The sequence below is a fragment of the Phycodurus eques genome, chromosome 2 (genome assembly GCF_024500275.1).
Source record: "Phycodurus eques isolate BA_2022a chromosome 2, UOR_Pequ_1.1, whole genome shotgun sequence".
In the NCBI taxonomy this organism is placed as follows: domain Eukaryota; kingdom Metazoa; phylum Chordata; class Actinopteri; order Syngnathiformes; family Syngnathidae; genus Phycodurus; species Phycodurus eques.
This window is the reverse complement of record NC_084526.1, coordinates 4,776,305-4,792,985: the sequence shown is the minus strand read 5'-3', so window position 1 is coordinate 4,792,985 and position 16,681 is coordinate 4,776,305. Positions and strand designations below refer to the sequence as shown.

The window sequence follows — 16,681 nt, the reverse complement described above, 5'->3', positions numbered from 1 at the left end:
CATTAATGTACACACAACACCCCATATTGACAGAAAAAAACAGAATTGAAATTTTTGCAGATTAATTAAAAAAGAAAAACTGAAATATCACACAACCATAAGTATTCAGACCCTTTGCTGTGACACTCATATTTGACTCGGTGATTTTGATTCTTCTGATCATCCTTGAGATGGTTCTACACCTTAATTGGAGTCCAGCTGTGTTTGATTATACTGATAGGACTTGATTAGGAAAGCCACACACCTATCTATATAAGACCTTACAGCTCACAGTGCATGTCAGAGCAAATGGGAATCATGAGGTCAAAGGAACTGCCTGGAGAGCTCAGAGGCAGAATTGTGGCAAGGCACAGATCTGGCCAAGGTTACGAAAGATTTCTGCTGCACTTAAGGTTCCTAAGAGCACAGTGGCCTCCATAATCCTGAATTGGAAGACGTTTGGGACGACCAGAACCCTTCCGAGAGCTGGCCGTCCGGCCAAACTGAGGAATCGGGGGAGAAGAGCCTTGGTGTGAGAGGTAAAGAAGACCTCAGAGATCACTGTGGCTGAGCTCCAGAGATGCTGTCGGGTGATGGGAGAAAGTTTGAGAAAGACAACCATGACTCGGGGCTTTATGGCAGAGTGGCCTGACGGATGCCTCTCCTCAGTGTAAGACACATGAAAGCCCGCATGGAGTTTGCTAAAAAAACACTTGAAGGACTCCAAGATAGTGAGGAATAAGATTCTGTGCTCTGATGAGACCAAGATTGAACTTTTTGTCCTTAATTCTAAGCGGTATGTGTGGAGAAAAACCTGGCACTGCTCATCACCTCTCCAATACAGTCCCTTCAGTGAAGCATGGTGGTGGCAACATTATACTGTGGGGGTGTTTTTCAGCTGCAGGGACAGGACGACTGGTTGCAATAGACAGAAAGATGAATGCAGCCAAATACAGGGATATTCTGGACAAAAACCTTCTCCAGAGTGCTCAGGACCTCAGACTAAGCCAAAGGTTCACCTTCCAACAAGACAATGACCCTAAGCACACAGCGAAACTAATGAAGGAGTGGCTTCAAAACAACTCTGTGACTGTTCTTGAAAGGCCCAACCAGAGCCCTGACTTAAACCCAATTGAGCATCTCTGGAGAGATCTGAAAATGGCTGTCCACCAACATTCACGATCCAACCGGAGTGAACTGGAGAGGGTCTGCAAGGAGGAATGGCAGAGGATCCCCAAATCCAGGTGTGAAAAACTTCCCAAAAAGACTCATGGCTGTATTAGCTCAAAAGGGTGCTTCTACTAAATACTGAGCAAAGGGTCTGAATACTATGTGTGTGCGTGTGTGTTTTTACACACACATACACACAGAGACACACACAGCGACTGAAATAAGTATTTAACACGTCACCATTCTTCTCAAATATATTTCCAAAGGTGCTATTGACCTGAAAATTTCACCAGGTGATGGGAACAACTCAAGTAATCCACACATCCAAAGAAAGTGGAACAAATAAACTCAGAAACTAAGTTGTGTGTCATAATGTGAAATGATACAGGGAAAAAATATTGAACACACCAACTGGAACTTATTTAAAACTTTGTACAAAAGCCTTAGTTTGCAATGACAGCTTCAAGACGCCTCCTGTATGGCGAAAGTTGTCGCATGTATTGCTGTAGTGTGATTTTGGCCCATTCCACCACGCAAACCAAACTTAAAATCTTGAAGGTTCTGTGGGCTTCTTTTATGGACCTTGAGTTTCAGTTCTTTCCATAGATTTTCGATTGGATTCAAGTCAGGTGATTGGCTGGGCCATTCGAGCAGCTTTCTTTTTTTTCTTTGAAATCAATTGAGTTTCCTTGGCAGTATGTTTTTGGATCACTGTGTGACGACAGTACCTGCAAATTCCAGGTCTTTTTGAAGCTCTCCACAGGTGGTCCTTGGCTCTTGGACAACTTTTCTGAGTATTCTTTGCGCTCTTCTGTTGCAAATCTTGCGAGGAGCACCTGACCGAGGCAAATTTATGGTGGTATGATTAGCTTTCCACTTACGTATGATGGCCCCAACCGTGCTCACTGGAACATTCAGAACCGTGGATATGCGCCTGTAACCAATGCCATCATTATGTATCACAACAATTAGTTTGCGATGGTCTTGAGAAAGCTCTTTGCTCTTACCCATCATGAGATGTGTCTTGACTCACACCTTGGCAATGAGACTTTTTTGTAGGGCATCAATTAGGACTGAACCAGTTGATATTCATTTGCACTGACAAGGGTCTGGATTGCTCTTTAAATTATTGATAGATTTTAAGTGTCTTGGCTTTCCATGCCTTTTAGCACCCCCGTATCTTCATGTGTTCAATACTTGTTCCCTGTGTCATTTTGCATTTTTACACAACATAATTTGTGAGATTACTTGTTTACCTTTCTTTGAATGCATGGATTACTTGGATGGTTCCCAACATCTGGTAAAATTTTCAGGTCAATAGCACCTTTGGAAGTATATTTAGTGTGAAAAATGGTGACGTGTTAAAGACTTATTTCAACCGCTGTAGGTATACAGTGGGTATGGAAAATATTCAGACCACCTTAAATTTTTCACTCGTTATATTGCAGCCATTTGCTAAAATCGTTTACATTCTTTTTTCCCCCTCATTAATGTACACACAGGACCCCATATTGACAGAAACAAACTGAAATAATAAAATAATAAATAGAAGCACCCTTTTGAGCTAATCCAGCAATGAGTCTTTTTGGGAATGATTTTGGGATTTTTTACACCTGGATTTGGGGATCCTCTGCCATTTCTCCTTGCAGATCCTCTCTAGTTCTGTCAAGTTGGCTGGTGAACGTTGGCGGACAGCCATTTTCAGGTTTCTCAAGAGATGCTCAATTGGGTTTAAGTCAGGGCTCTGGCTGGGCCATTCAAGAACAGTCACGAGTTGTTCTGAAGCCACTAGTTCGTTATTTTAGCTGTGTGCTTCGGGTCATTGTCTTGTTGGAAGGTTTTCGTCCAGGATATCCCTGTACTTGGCCGCATTCATCTTTCCTTCGCTTCCAACCAGTCGTCCTGTCCCTGCAGCTGAAAACCACCCCCATAGGATGATGCTGCCACCACCATGGTTCACTGTTGGGACTGTATTGGACAGGTGATGAGCAGTGCCTGGTTTTCTCCACACATACCGCTTAGAATTAAGGCCAAAAAGTTCTATCTTGGTCTCATCAGATCAGAGAATCTTATTTCTCACCATCTTGGAGTCCTTCAGGTGTTTTTTAACAAACGCCATGAGGGCTTTCATGTGTCTTGCACTGAGGAGAGGCTTCCGTCGGGCCACTCTGCCATAAAGCCCCGACTGGTGGAGGGCTCCAGTGATGGTTGACTTTCTAGAAGTTTCTCCCAGGTCCCGACTGCATCTTTGGGTTCTTCTTTACCTCTCTCACCAAGGCGCTCAGTTTGGCCGGACGGCCAGCTCTAGGAAGGGTTCTGATCGTCCCAAACGTCTTCCATTTAAGGATTATGGAGGCCACTGTGCTCTTAGGAACCTGTTTTTTTCTGTCAATATGGGGTGCTGTGTGTACATTAATGAGGAAAAAAAATGAACTTAAATATTTTTTAGCAAATGGCTGCACTATAACAAAGAGTGAAAAATGTAATGGGGTCTGAATACTTTCCGTACCCACTGTACCTCATTTCATGGCAATGTTCTAACTTTTACTACACCTATGTATAATGCGTATTATTGACTTTTGAAGTCTTTCTTTTTGGTGGGGGTGGGGGGATTGCGCATTATACACGAGAAATTATGGTATTTCTATAATACGGTATTACGTTGGATACAAACAGAAAAGTCACAGCAACATTGAACAACTAAGAAGAAATATAGTTTTAATTAACATCCATAAAGTCTGGCCTCCCTTTTATTGACAGTCCTCGTGCCACAGCATTGCAGCCTCTGTGGGATCATACTCCCTAGCACGTGTGCTTCTGTTTCATTTTTCATCACTGAACACTTTTAAAGGACTTTCACGTAGCTTGGAGGTTGAAACATCAGAATCAGAAACAGAATCATAACCCTCTTTATTTGCCAAGTATGTAAAAAAACACACAAGGAATTTGTCTCCGGTAGTTGGAGCCACTCAAGTACGACGATAGACAGCCATTTAGACAATAAATACTGTTGCGACATAAAAACGGAAAAACAGAGTACGGAGAGTCACTTAGCCTCTAGCAATGTAAGAGGGAAGAGTCTGTTGGAATGTCTGCTGGTTTTAATTTGCATTGATCGATAGCGCCTACCTGAGGGAAGGAGCTGGAAGAGGTGGTGACCAGGATCCAGACGCTCCAAGAGGATTTTGCATGCTCTTGTCTTAGTTCTGGCAGTGTGCAGTCCTCAAGGGAGGGTAGGGGGTACCGACGATTTTTCCGGCAGTCCTGATTGTCCGTTGCAGTCGGAGTTTGTCTTTTTTTGTGGCAGCAGCAAACCAGACTGCGATGGATGAACACACAACTGATTTGATGACTGCTGTGTAGCACTGCCTCAACACCTCCTGTGGCAGGCCGTGCTTCCTCAGAAGCTGCAGGAAATAAATCCTATGCTAGGCCTTTTTGAGGATGGAGTTGATGTTGGTCTCCCGCTTCAGGTCCTGAGAGACGAATTCCCAAGAACTTGAAGGTTTCAACGGTTGACACAGGGCAGTTGGACAGCGTGAGGGGCACCTGTGGCGAAGGATGCTTCTTGAAGTCCACAATCACCTCTACAGTCTTTAGCGTGTTCAGCTCCAGGTTGTGTCGACCCCACCAAAGCTCCCGCTGCTCCACTTCCTGTCGATACGCAGACTCATCACCATCTTTGATGAGGCAGATGACTGTGGTGTCATTTGCAAACTTCAGTAGTTTGACAGCTGGGTGCACTGAGGTGTAGTCATTCGTGTGGAGAGAGAAGACCAGCGGAGAGAGGACACATACTTGGGGCAGCCCGGTGCTGATGGTGCGTATGGATTAGGTGGTGTCCACCTGTTGTGTCCTGCCCGTCAGATAGCTGTAAATCCATTGGCAGATGGAAAGCGAGACACTGAGCTGGAGGAAGCTTGGAGGAGATGAGTTTGGGGATGATGGTGTTGAACGCTGAGCTGAAGTCCACGAACAGGTTCCTCACATAGGTCCCTGCACTGTCAAGGTGTTCTAGGATGAAGTGCAGTCCCATGTTGACTGCGTCATCCACAGACCTGTTTGCTCGGCAGGCAAACTGCAGAGTTCTAGCAGGGGTTCTGTGACGCTCTTGAGGTGGTCCAGCACGAGGCATTCAAAGGAATTCTTGACCACAGGTGTCAGGGCAACAGGCCTGTCGTCATTCAGACCCGAGATTGCAGGTTTCTTGGGGACTGGGATGATGGTGGAACATGTGAAACAGGATGGTACTTCACACAGTCCCAGAGATCTATTGAAGATCTGGGTGAAGACTGGAGCGAGCTGGTCCACGAAGAATTTGAAGCAGGATGGGGACACAAGGTCTGGGCCTGCCGCTTTGTTGATCTTTTGTAGTTTGACGATGCGTCTCACATCCTGTTCATGAATGCTCAACACAGAAGTCAGATGTGTGATGGTGGGTGTAGGGTGTGAAAGTGTCCTTTTCAAATCTGCAGTAGAAGGTGTTCAAATCGTCAGCTAGTCCTCTTTTGTTCTCCGCTTGGGGGGATGGTGGCTTGTCCAACCCCAATTCCAATTAAGTTGGGATGTTGTGTTAAACATAAATAAAAAACAGAATACAATGATTTGCAAATCTTGTTCAACCTACATTTAATTGAATACACGACAAATACAATATATTTAATGTCCAAACTGCTAAACTTTATTTTTTTCACACCTGGATTTGGGGATCCTCTGCCATTCCTCCTTGCAGATCCTCTCTAGTTCTGTGAAGTTGGCTGATGAACGTTGGCGGACAGCCATTTTCAGGTTTCTCAAGAGATGCTCAATTGGGTTTAAGTCAGGGCTCTGGCTGGGCCATTCAAGAACAGTCACGAGTTGTTCTGAAGCCACTCGTTCGTAATTTTAGCTGTGTGCTTCGGGTCATTGTCTTGTTGGAAGGTTTTCGTTCAGGATATCCATGTACTTGGCCGCATTCATCTTTCCTTCGATTCCAACCAGTCGTCCTGTCCCTGCAGCTGAAAACCACCCCCATAGATTTGCAAATCTTGTTCAACCTACATTTAATTGAATACACGACAAATACAAGATATTTAATGTTCAAACTGCTAAACTTTATTTTTTTTTGCAAATTATTATTAATTTAGAATTTTATGGCTGCAACACGTTCCAAAAAAGGTGGGACAGGGTCAAGTTTACCACTGTGTTACATCACCTTTTCTTTTAATAACATGCAATAAACGCTTGGGAACTGAGGACACTAATTGTTGAAGCTTTGTAGGTGGAATTCTTTCTCATTCTTGCTTGAGGTACAGCTTCAGCTGTTCAACAGTCCGGGGTTTCCTTGTCGTATTTTACCCTTCATAATGTGACACAGATTTTCAAGCCATGCTGTTGTAACACGTGCAGAATGTGGCTTGGGATTGTCTTGCTGAAATAAGCAGGGGCGTCCATGAAAAAGACGTTGATTGGATGGCAGCATATGTTTCTCCAAAACCTGTATGTACCTTTCAGCATTAAGGGTGCCTTCGCAGATGTGTAAGTTACCCATGCCATTGGCACTAACACAGCCCCATACCATCACAGATGCTGGCTTTTGAACTTTGCGTCCATAACAGTCCGGATGGTTCTTTTCCTCTTTGGCCCGGAGGACAGGACGTCCACAATTTCCAAAAACAATTTGAAATGTGGACTTGTCGGAGCACAGAACACTTTTCCACTTTGCATCAGTCAATCTTAGATGAGCTCGGGCCCAGAGAAGCCGGGGCGTTTCTGGGTGTTGTTGATAAATGGCTTTTGCTTTGCATAGTAGAGTTTCAAATTGCACTTACGGATTTAGCGCCGAACTGTATTTACTGATATTGGTTTTCTGAAGTGTTCCTGAGCCCATGTGGTGAAATCCTTTAGACATTGATGTCCGTTTTTGATGCGTTGCCGCCTGAGGGATCGAAGGTCACGGGCATTCAATGTTGGTTTTCGGCATTGCCGCTTACATGCAATGATTTCTCCAGATTATCTGAACCTTTTGATGATATTATGGACCGTAGATGATGAAATCCTTAAATTCCTTGCAATGGTACGATGAGGAACATTGTCCTTAAACTGTTCGACTATTTTCTCACGCACTTGTTCACAAAGAGGTGAACCTCGCCCCATCTTTGCTGGTGAATGACTGAGCAATTCAGGGAAGCTCCTTTTATACGCAATCATGGACCCCACCTGTTCCCAATTAGCCTGTTCACCTGTGGGATGTTCCATCAAGTGTTTGATGTCTTTTTTGCCACCTGTCCCAGCTTTTTTGGAACGTGTTGCAGCCATAAAATGCAAAGTTAATGATTATTTGCTAAAAACAAAATCGAACATTAAATATCTTGTCTTTGTAGTGTATTCAATTAAATATAGGTTGAACGCGATTTGCAAATCATTGTATTCTGTTTTTATTTATGTTTAACACAATGTCCCAACTTCATTGGAATTGGTGTTGTAGTTGGTCAGCAATTTTAATCCTCGCCAGGCTGACTTAAAAGTTGTTGGCTGTAAACAATTTTTCCAGCTTTTCTGTGAAATTTCTCTGTGTGAAGTTAATTTATTTTGTCAGTTGATTTCTAGCACGATTGTACAGGGCTCTGTCCCCACTTCGATAAGCGTCCTCTTTAGCCTGGCAAAGTTGCCTAAATTTGGCAGTGAACGTGCGAAATGTCTTTGCTGGTGGACACACATCTTCACAAAAACTGATGGGATGTGACACTGTCCATTTATTCATCCAGGCTGCCAGTTGAAGTTTCAAAGACATGCCAGTCTGTGCAGTCTAAACAGCCTTAAATTCTTACTTTGCTTCATTGGTCGACTTCTTCACTGTTTTCATCATAGGTTTCGCACATTTAAGTTTGTGCCTGTGTGTTGATATTAAGTGAATTAAGCAGTGATCAGATGAGCCCAGAGCTGCATGGGGGATAGCACGGTATGCGTCATTTAGCGTGATATAGCAGTGGTCTAGAAAGTTGTTTTCCCTGGTAGGATAGTCAATGTGCTGCTTGTATTTAGGGAGTTCATGTTTGAGTGTGGCCAGGAAGTGAAGAAACGGGTCCAAGCAGGTAGGAACGGGTGGAGGAAGGTGTCAGGTGTTATGTGACAAAAACAGCGACTCCAAGTCCGGGCTCCAGTGTCTTGTGCGCCGAGACATCGGTAAACCATTTTTCGTCGATATAAAAAAAAGTAATAATAATAATATAACAATATAACTGTGGTACTACATGCGGAAGTCTGGAGTGGCAGAGAAGTATGTTAGTATGCTTCCATCTTCACCGGGCAGACCGCGTCATGGAGTTATCAGGGAAAACAAAAGTCAGTGGGATACGCTTCTATATAAATAAAAATTGTGTACCGACGTTTAGAGTCGCTGTTTTTTAACTGTAAGCCATTCTATTCGCCTCGTGAGTTTGCATCTTTCATTCTCGCCGGTGTTTACATTCCGCGCCAAGTTATCACGAATGTCGCACTGCTAACGCTAGCTGAACAAGTAAACGAAATTGAAAAAAAAAACACCCATGACAGCTGGGATAGGCTCCAGCACGCCCGTGACCCTCGTGAGGAGAACCGGCTCAGAAAATGGATGGATGGATGGATGCTATACTGTGCTAAATAATGCATACCGTGCGATACCTCGTGCCGCTCTGGGCTTGTCTGATCACTGCTTAATTCACTAAATACCAACATACAGGAAAGAACTTAAATGCGCAAAACCTATGGTGAAAACAGTGAAAAAAATGGACCAACGAAGCAAGGATAGAACAAAGCTGTTTAGACTGCACAGACTGGAGTGTCTTTGAAAATTCAGCTGGCAGCCTGGATGACTATACGGACACTGTCACATCCTATATCAGTTTCTGTGAAGAGGTGTGTGTACCAATAAAGTCATTTCGCACGTTCAATAACAACAAGCCGTGGCTCACTGCCAAACTTAGGCAACTTCGCCAGGCTAAAGAGGATGCATATCGAAGTGGGGATAGGGCCCTCTATAATCGGGCTAGAAACCAGCTGACTAAATAAATTAACTTTGCAAAGAGAAACTACGCAGTAAAGTTAGAAAAACAGTTTCCCGACTCTAAATCAGTCTGGCATGCATTACAATCGCTAACCAATTACAAGCGACCATCCCCCCAAGCCGAGAACAATAAAAGACTAGCTGACGACTTGACCACTTTCTACTGCAGATTTGAAAAGGACACTTTCACACCCCACACCCACCCAGCCCCACCAACAACCACCATCACACCTCAGACTTCTGCGTTGACCATCCACAAACAGGATGTGAGACGTATCTTCAAACAACAAAAGATTAACAAATCGGCGGGCCCAGACCTTGTGTCCCCATCCTGCCTCACAGTCTGCACGCACCAGCTCGCTACAGTCTTCACACAGATCTGTTTCAAACGCTCCACCATCATCCCAGTCCGCAAGAAACGTGCAATCTCGGGTCAGAATGACTTACAGGTCTGTCGCCTAGACATCTGTGGTCATGAAGTCCTTTGAACGCCTCGTGCTGGACCACCTCAAGAGTGTCACAGGTCCCCTGGTGGACCCCCTGCAGTTTGCCTACCGAGCAAACAGGTCTGCGGTTGATGCAGTCAACATGGGACTGCACTTCATCCAAGAACACCTCAACGGCGCAGGGACCTACGTGAGGATCCTGTTCGTGGACTTCAGCTCTGCGATCAACACCATCATCCCCGAACTCCTCTTCGCCAAGTTTCTCCAGCTCAGCGTCTCGCCTGCCATCTGCCAGTGGATTTACAGTTTTCTGATGGCCAGGACACAGCAGGTGAGGCTGGGGGACACCACATCATCTACACGCACCACCAGCGCAGGGGCGCCCCAAGGTTGTGTCCTTCTCTCCGCTGCTCTTCTCTCTCTACACCAGACATGCCCAAAGTCCGGCCCCCGGGCCAAATCCGGACCGTGTTCATATTTCCACTGGCCCGAAGCCTCTGTCATAAAACCAATAATATGTGCCCCGGCAGTGCAAAATACACACGCAATTTTATATTTCACCACAGGATGGCAGTAAACTTGTGGCTGAACTCTCGCAGGGCCGTTTTGCCGCATGATCTGTTTTTTGCCCATTTCTAAAATGGCAACTGGAAGTAAGAAAAGGAAAGTTGATAGCGAGGGCCGACGTTTCCAGGACAAATGGAAGTCTGAATATTTTTTCACTGAGTTTCGAAGCAACTGCGTCTGCCTAATTTGCCAAGAGACTGTGGCTGTGTTCAAGGAGTTCAATATAAAGAGGCACGACCAGACGGAACATGCTAATTACGACAAGTTAACTGGGAACGAACGCAGTGAAAAATTGAAGCAACTGGAAGCTGGTTTAACGGCACAGCAACACTTTTTCACAAGAGCCAGTGAGTCGAATGAAAATACAACAAAGGCAAGCTATGAGGTGGCAACGTTGATTGCCAAGCACTGCAAACCTTTTACTGAGGGTGAATTTATTCAAGACTGTGTGATGAAAATGGTGGAGAACATTTGTCCTGAGAAAAAGCAACAGTTCGCCAATGTTTTCCTGGCTCGTAGCACTGTGTCACGAAGAGGCGAAGAAGTTTCTTCTGATATTAAGAGACAGTTGGACGCAAAAGGAGTGGAGTTAGAATTTTTTTCGTGAGCCTGTGACGAAAGCACGGATGCATCCGACAGCGCTCTGTTACTGATTTTGTTTAGAGGAGTGGACAGTGAAATGAACATGCGTGAAGAGCTACTTGACCTCCAGAGCCTTCAGGACCAAACAAGAGGGAAAGATTTATTTGCTTCTGTTTGTTCCGCCGTACATGACATAAAATTAAAGTGGAATAAAATCACGGGGATTATTTCGGATGGTGCACCTGCCATGGTTGGCGAGCACAGTGGATTATCAACCCGAGTGTGTAACAAAGAAAGCGAAGAAGGAGGTAAAGCTATAAAACTCCATTCTATTATTCACCAAAAAGTTCTATGTGCCAAACTGTTTCAGTGGATCTCAGTGACGTTCCAGCCCACCTGCAGTTGGAGCTCATTGAGCTGCAGTGTGACACAGATTGTCGCAGCCGGCACCAACAACTCCCATTAGTCATTCGAACTGCTGTAAGTGCTAGAGGACTCTGCATCTTTTTGCACAATTGTTTATGTCAATGTCTTTATGTCTCCAAAGTGTTCTGTAAATTGACTGTCTGTTGTACTAGAGCGGCTCCAACTACCGGAGACAAATTCCTTGTGTGTTTTGGACATACTTGGCAAATAAAGATGATTCTGACTCTTCTGACTCCTGTCAACTTTTACCATCAGCTGGATAAAGACAGGTTCCAAGAGATTCGTACATTTGCTAAGAAAATGTTGAGCTTGTTTGGCTCAACATACTTGTGTGAAGACATTCTCAGTCATGAACATGAATAAGAACCGAGTGAGGACAAGACTAAGTGACTCCCACCTGCGTGACATCTTGCGCATTAAAACCACCGCTTTTGAGCCAAACCTGCCCCATTTCCTGCAGTCGAGATCTCAGTATCACCTTTCACATTAATGCAAACATGTTGTTTGTTGATTCTGATGAATAAAGTTTGAGTTTGAGTCAAATTTCATAAAAATACTTTATTTTGCATTTCATTAATTTTTATTTTAACCTTCATTTATCCAGGTCAGGCAGTTATAAGATCTACCTAGCAGCAGACAGCATAGTAAAACAGTAATATAAAAATATGAAAAAGCATTTCCCTCGTCGGTAGCATGTAAAATTAATGCTGGCCCGCATGACAATTTTTTTACGGCAATGTGGCCCCTGAGCCAAAAGGTTTGGGCAGCCCTGCTCTACACGAACGACTGCACCTCAACGCACCCAGCTGTCAAACTCCTGAAGTTTGCAGACGACACCACAGTCATCGGCCTCCTCAAAGACGACGACGAATCTGCATATCGACAGGAAGTGGAGCGGCTGGAGCTGTGGCGCGGCCGACACAACCTGGAGCTGAACATGCTTAAGACTGTCGATGATCGTGGACTTCAGGAGGCATCCTTCGCCACAGCTGCCCCTCATGCTGTCCAGCTGCCTTGTGTCAACTGTCGAGACCTTCAAGTTCCTGGGAATTACAGTCTCTCAGGACCTGAAGTGGGCGATCAACATCAACTCCGTCCTCAAAAAGGCCCAGCAGAGGATGTACATCCTGCGGCTTCTGAGGAAGCACGGCCTGCCACAGGAGCTGTTGATGCAGTTCTACACAGCAGTCATCGAATCAGTCCTGTGTTCTTCCATCACAGTCTGGTTTAGTGCTGCTAAAAACAAAGGACAAACTCCAACTGCAATGGACGATCACAACTGCTGAAAAGATTGTCGGTACCACCCTACACACCCTTGAGGACTTGTACTTTGCCGGAACTAAGACAAGAGCATGCAAAATCCTCTTGGACCTTCCACATCCTGGTCACCACCTCTTCCAGCTCCTTCCCTCAGGTAGGCGCTACCAAACAATGCAAACTAAAACAAGCAGACATTCCAACAGCTTTTTCCCTCTTGTCATTAACTTCTTAAACAGTTAACTTACAATTCCATTGCAACATGCTGCCAATTTTTTGTCTTGAGTTTTGTTGTCACATTTCTGTCGTCCCATTTATACATTACTCGTGCACTCACTCTAGTAGTCTCGCCACTGCACTATTTGCATATCTGTTGTTGGCCAATACTGGCCACTCATGTGCCTGAGTAGCATCTGCAACATTTGCACTATAGACTGAGTAGCATCTGCACCATTTGCACAATCGAAGCTGCTAATGCTACTTCTGCTAGCAACAGAGAGTGACCGGCTGTACTGACTGCACTCACATTTGTTTTTTATTTTTGCTTTCCACATGATCACTCGGGTGGCACTTCAAATGAATGAACACAGTGTTGTCTGTTTTTGAGGGTGCCGACATACTGTACACATCAGCTAATTATAAAAGCATTGCTCCAGGTTGCTATGGAGATGCCGCCACACAACCGGCGTTATGTACTCGCGGACCTCCGTCGCTAGGGCAAATACGGGCATTAACATTAACTCACCACATGGCGAGTGCCATGCTGAGATTCAATCGCCTAAACTGATACTTTAGTCGCATTTGGCGCCTGGTGAGTGTTAATTTTGGACCTTGTATTAGGGCTGTCCAGCAACAAAAAAAAATTAAATCAGATTAATCACACTTAAATTTTGATTCATCAAGATTAATCACGATTAATTACTACCTTGCAGAATATAGTGTAACTTTAAATAAGACCCCAAAATTCTGACACAAATAAATATTTTATGTCATATAAAAACATATTTTAAATCTTTCACTTGAATGTGTGCAATGTATTAATTTGCATCGGAAGTGGACATTTTGAACAATTCTGCAATGATATTGCAAAATGCTGATGAACACCATTGGGTAATGTACTAAACCCATCCATAAACATTTGTCATCGATTAGATGAGCAGTTACCCCAAGACAACTCACTGAAGTCCAGTAGTCCCTGGTAAGCCAAATAAATTCAGCATCAGCCAGCAGTTGTACCTTGGCGGTCTTATTCGTGCAGTAGAGTTTGTTTATATTTGGTGTAATGTAATTTGGTGGGACAATGTTGGTTGTGCAAATGTTGCAGATACTCCTCAATCAGTGTGAGTGGCCAGTATTGGTCAACAACAGATATGCAAATAGTGCAGCGTGGCGAGACTACTACAGTGAGTGCATGAGTAATATATAATTGGCCCCACAGAAATGTGACAACAAACTCAAGTCAAAAAAATTGCCAGCATGTTGCAATAGAATTGTAGGTTAGTTCTATCTTTTTGCACAATTGTCAAAAAAAAAAAAATAATGTACCGGCATTACGAGATAACTAGCAACCCTTTATTGCTCAGTGACTGTTTTTCTCAATGTCTTTATGTCTCAAAAGTGTTCTCTGTCAATTGACTGTCTGTTGTCGTACTAAAGCGGCTCCAATTACCGGAGACAAAGTCCTTGTGTGTTTTTTGGACATACTTGGCAAATAAAGATGATTCTGATTCTGATATTTTGCAGCAGCTGGTCTTCAATGATGTTAATAGGCCTACATGATGTTGCTATCCATTTTGCAAAACTGTAATTTAATTTATTTTTGCTGACAACATTACCACGGGTGCAGTCCTCCAGTGTTGTTTGTCGTCCTGCACATTTCCGATGTAGTAGAGTTCTTGCTAGCGGCTGCCTCAAAAATATGTTTTGCCTTTAGATGGTATTTCAAACTTGATGTGCTTCAATGAAAAGAAAATTCAGTGCTGCAATATATACAAATTACCTTTGTTTTATCAAAAGTGCCATCGGGGTGAAGCGAAATTTGCTGCCGAGCACACCAGTTGGAGTCTTCTCACTCATCTTTGGAATGGCGTCAGCATTGACCTGATCATTGGCCTAATAGCAACCTACACCGCCTTTCAGATATCCATCCGCAGCTAAGGTAAAGGTGTCTATGGGGTCAAAATAAATTGTGTGATGCGTCAATACATGATTAATGTTATAATTTCTTGTGATTCATCATATGCGTTAATACGTTAATTTTGGCAGCCCTGATATATACACATATTTATAATTAAGTAAACAATGTAGTGGTGATAAAAATTGACACATAAATATAGTTGATATTGTTGCTTAACTCGAAATTGTCCAATACCATGAGTACAGTACAAAGATATATTTTAAAAGACCTATTTGGCTCTGTAATGAAAGAAATCACAAAAAAATGCATGGATTCTTCCTTTAAATTTCTTGTTTTGTTTTCAAGTCTGTATACGATGTACCTTTTCTTCTCTTGTGCTGTCTGTTATGGATTCCGGAGTCATGATCAGATCCTGGGGAGGCAGTGGGCCAGTCTCAAACTTTTGCACCCATTCTGTGTCCCCTTCTTTCCCCAGCAGGTATCCAACCTGCAGAGCTCGGCCAACCCACCACAGTCCAAGTCGTCCCTTACAGGACATTGAAGGCCCAACAGCGAAGCCACAGGGCAGCAATGTGGAGAGGAATGTCGCAACAGCAGTAGGAACGGCGGGAGCAAGACACGAGGCCATCATCCTAATTGAACCAGGAAGAGAAACAAAAGAAACACTTTTAATTAAATTCATGTTAATTGAATTTCACGCAGTAATAACCAACTTAACTCTTCCGGTACTCAATATAATCAATATATGTATTGTAATGTAATGTATAATCATGGCTTACTGCAGTAGCAAATATTCTGTGGTTGTCGTCTGCAGTGGTATAGAACTGTAGTGCATCACAATGGGAGCATGTCTAATATTTTGGTTTCCTCAAGTAGTCACGTGATAGCCAAAAATAAATGTTCTACAGATTCTACACAACTGCAAATTACAACCAAAATAGTAAACATATTGTCAAATTATTATATAATTAATCCTCTTTGACAGTGACAATAAAAATAGAGCATTGTTGTTTCAGCTCTTTTATTGGATGTTGTTACATATTGTCATAATTGTGTAATTGTCATAATTGTGTAACTTTAACAAGGGTTTAACCAAATGTTCAACCTTACAACCATTATTACTGCAAATGTATTTTCAGATTTTCTTCGTTCAATTTACATGCTATTATTTTTATATTTTTAATTTTTATTTAAGCAGATCAAGTTATTTTACACAAATAAAATGCAAGAAACGGATGTTTCCGTGTGTTTAAACATAGCAGCGTTGTTTTTGCCCTGCATTTTAAGAGCATTTTTGTCACATTTATGCTTGTGTCACAGAAATGCTATTGAAATACCAACTTTTTAAAACATGAAAATACGGTTTATTTTAATAACACCACAACATGACAAAAACACGTACGTGTATCCTCTTGGCTCTTGTACTAATTACAATATGAATAAATACATACTTCATTGTTAACTAAATGCGTCGATTGTTATTCATTTACTGTATCGAGTCACTTCAAACACAAGGGCTATGCATTTCTGGGCAACAACCACCAGCAGGACTCAACTAGCATGGTAAGCTAACTTTAACAAAGTGCTTTCACAACGATGTCAGTAAAAAAAATAAAAGATATTTTCAAATTTGGAAAAGGGTGTATACAAGGGGTGCCCTAGCATTAATTCATTGGCTACAGAGGCAGTGAGAATACTAGCGTCGATGTTTTACAATGAAATTAACTGTCGACTTGCAATGTGAATCTCGTTTTTCATAGAATATTGATTATATCTACCATTTAAAATGTCCCGATATAAACTGGAATAACGAGAAATGCAGCGAGAAACTATCCAAAGGAAGTCCTCATTGTTATTGGTCCGGCTGGAAACATGCGCTAGCTAAACGTCTTATAAGGTTCCGTCCACGCTGAACTATATATAGCATGCACACTATATATATGTGTATGTATGTATGTATATATATATACATATATATAGAGTCCTCAGTGGAAAACAAATATTCAAGTAAGGAGTAACACATGAGTAACTTCTGATTTAAAATAAGATCAAAAGCATGACTCAGCATGACTATGAGTAACTTCTGATGAACTG

The 16,681-nt window shown here is 42.9% G+C and overlaps 1 protein-coding gene across 1 annotated transcript in view; it reads right to left on the bottom strand.

Annotated features, from left to right (window-relative positions):
- znf408 (zinc finger protein 408) overlaps window positions 1–16,442 on the bottom strand; it is a 61,916-nt gene extending 45,474 nt beyond the window's left edge. The window contains exons 1-2 of the mRNA XM_061664617.1: window positions 16,366–16,442; window positions 14,949–15,219 (exon numbers count right to left, since the gene is read on the bottom strand). Coding sequence (XP_061520601.1) covers window positions 14,949–15,218 — 270 coding nt within the window. The 5' untranslated portion in view covers window position 15,219; window positions 16,366–16,442. The remainder of the gene's footprint in view (window positions 1–14,948; window positions 15,220–16,365) is intronic.
- Between the last annotated feature and the right edge of the window lie 239 nt (window positions 16,443–16,681).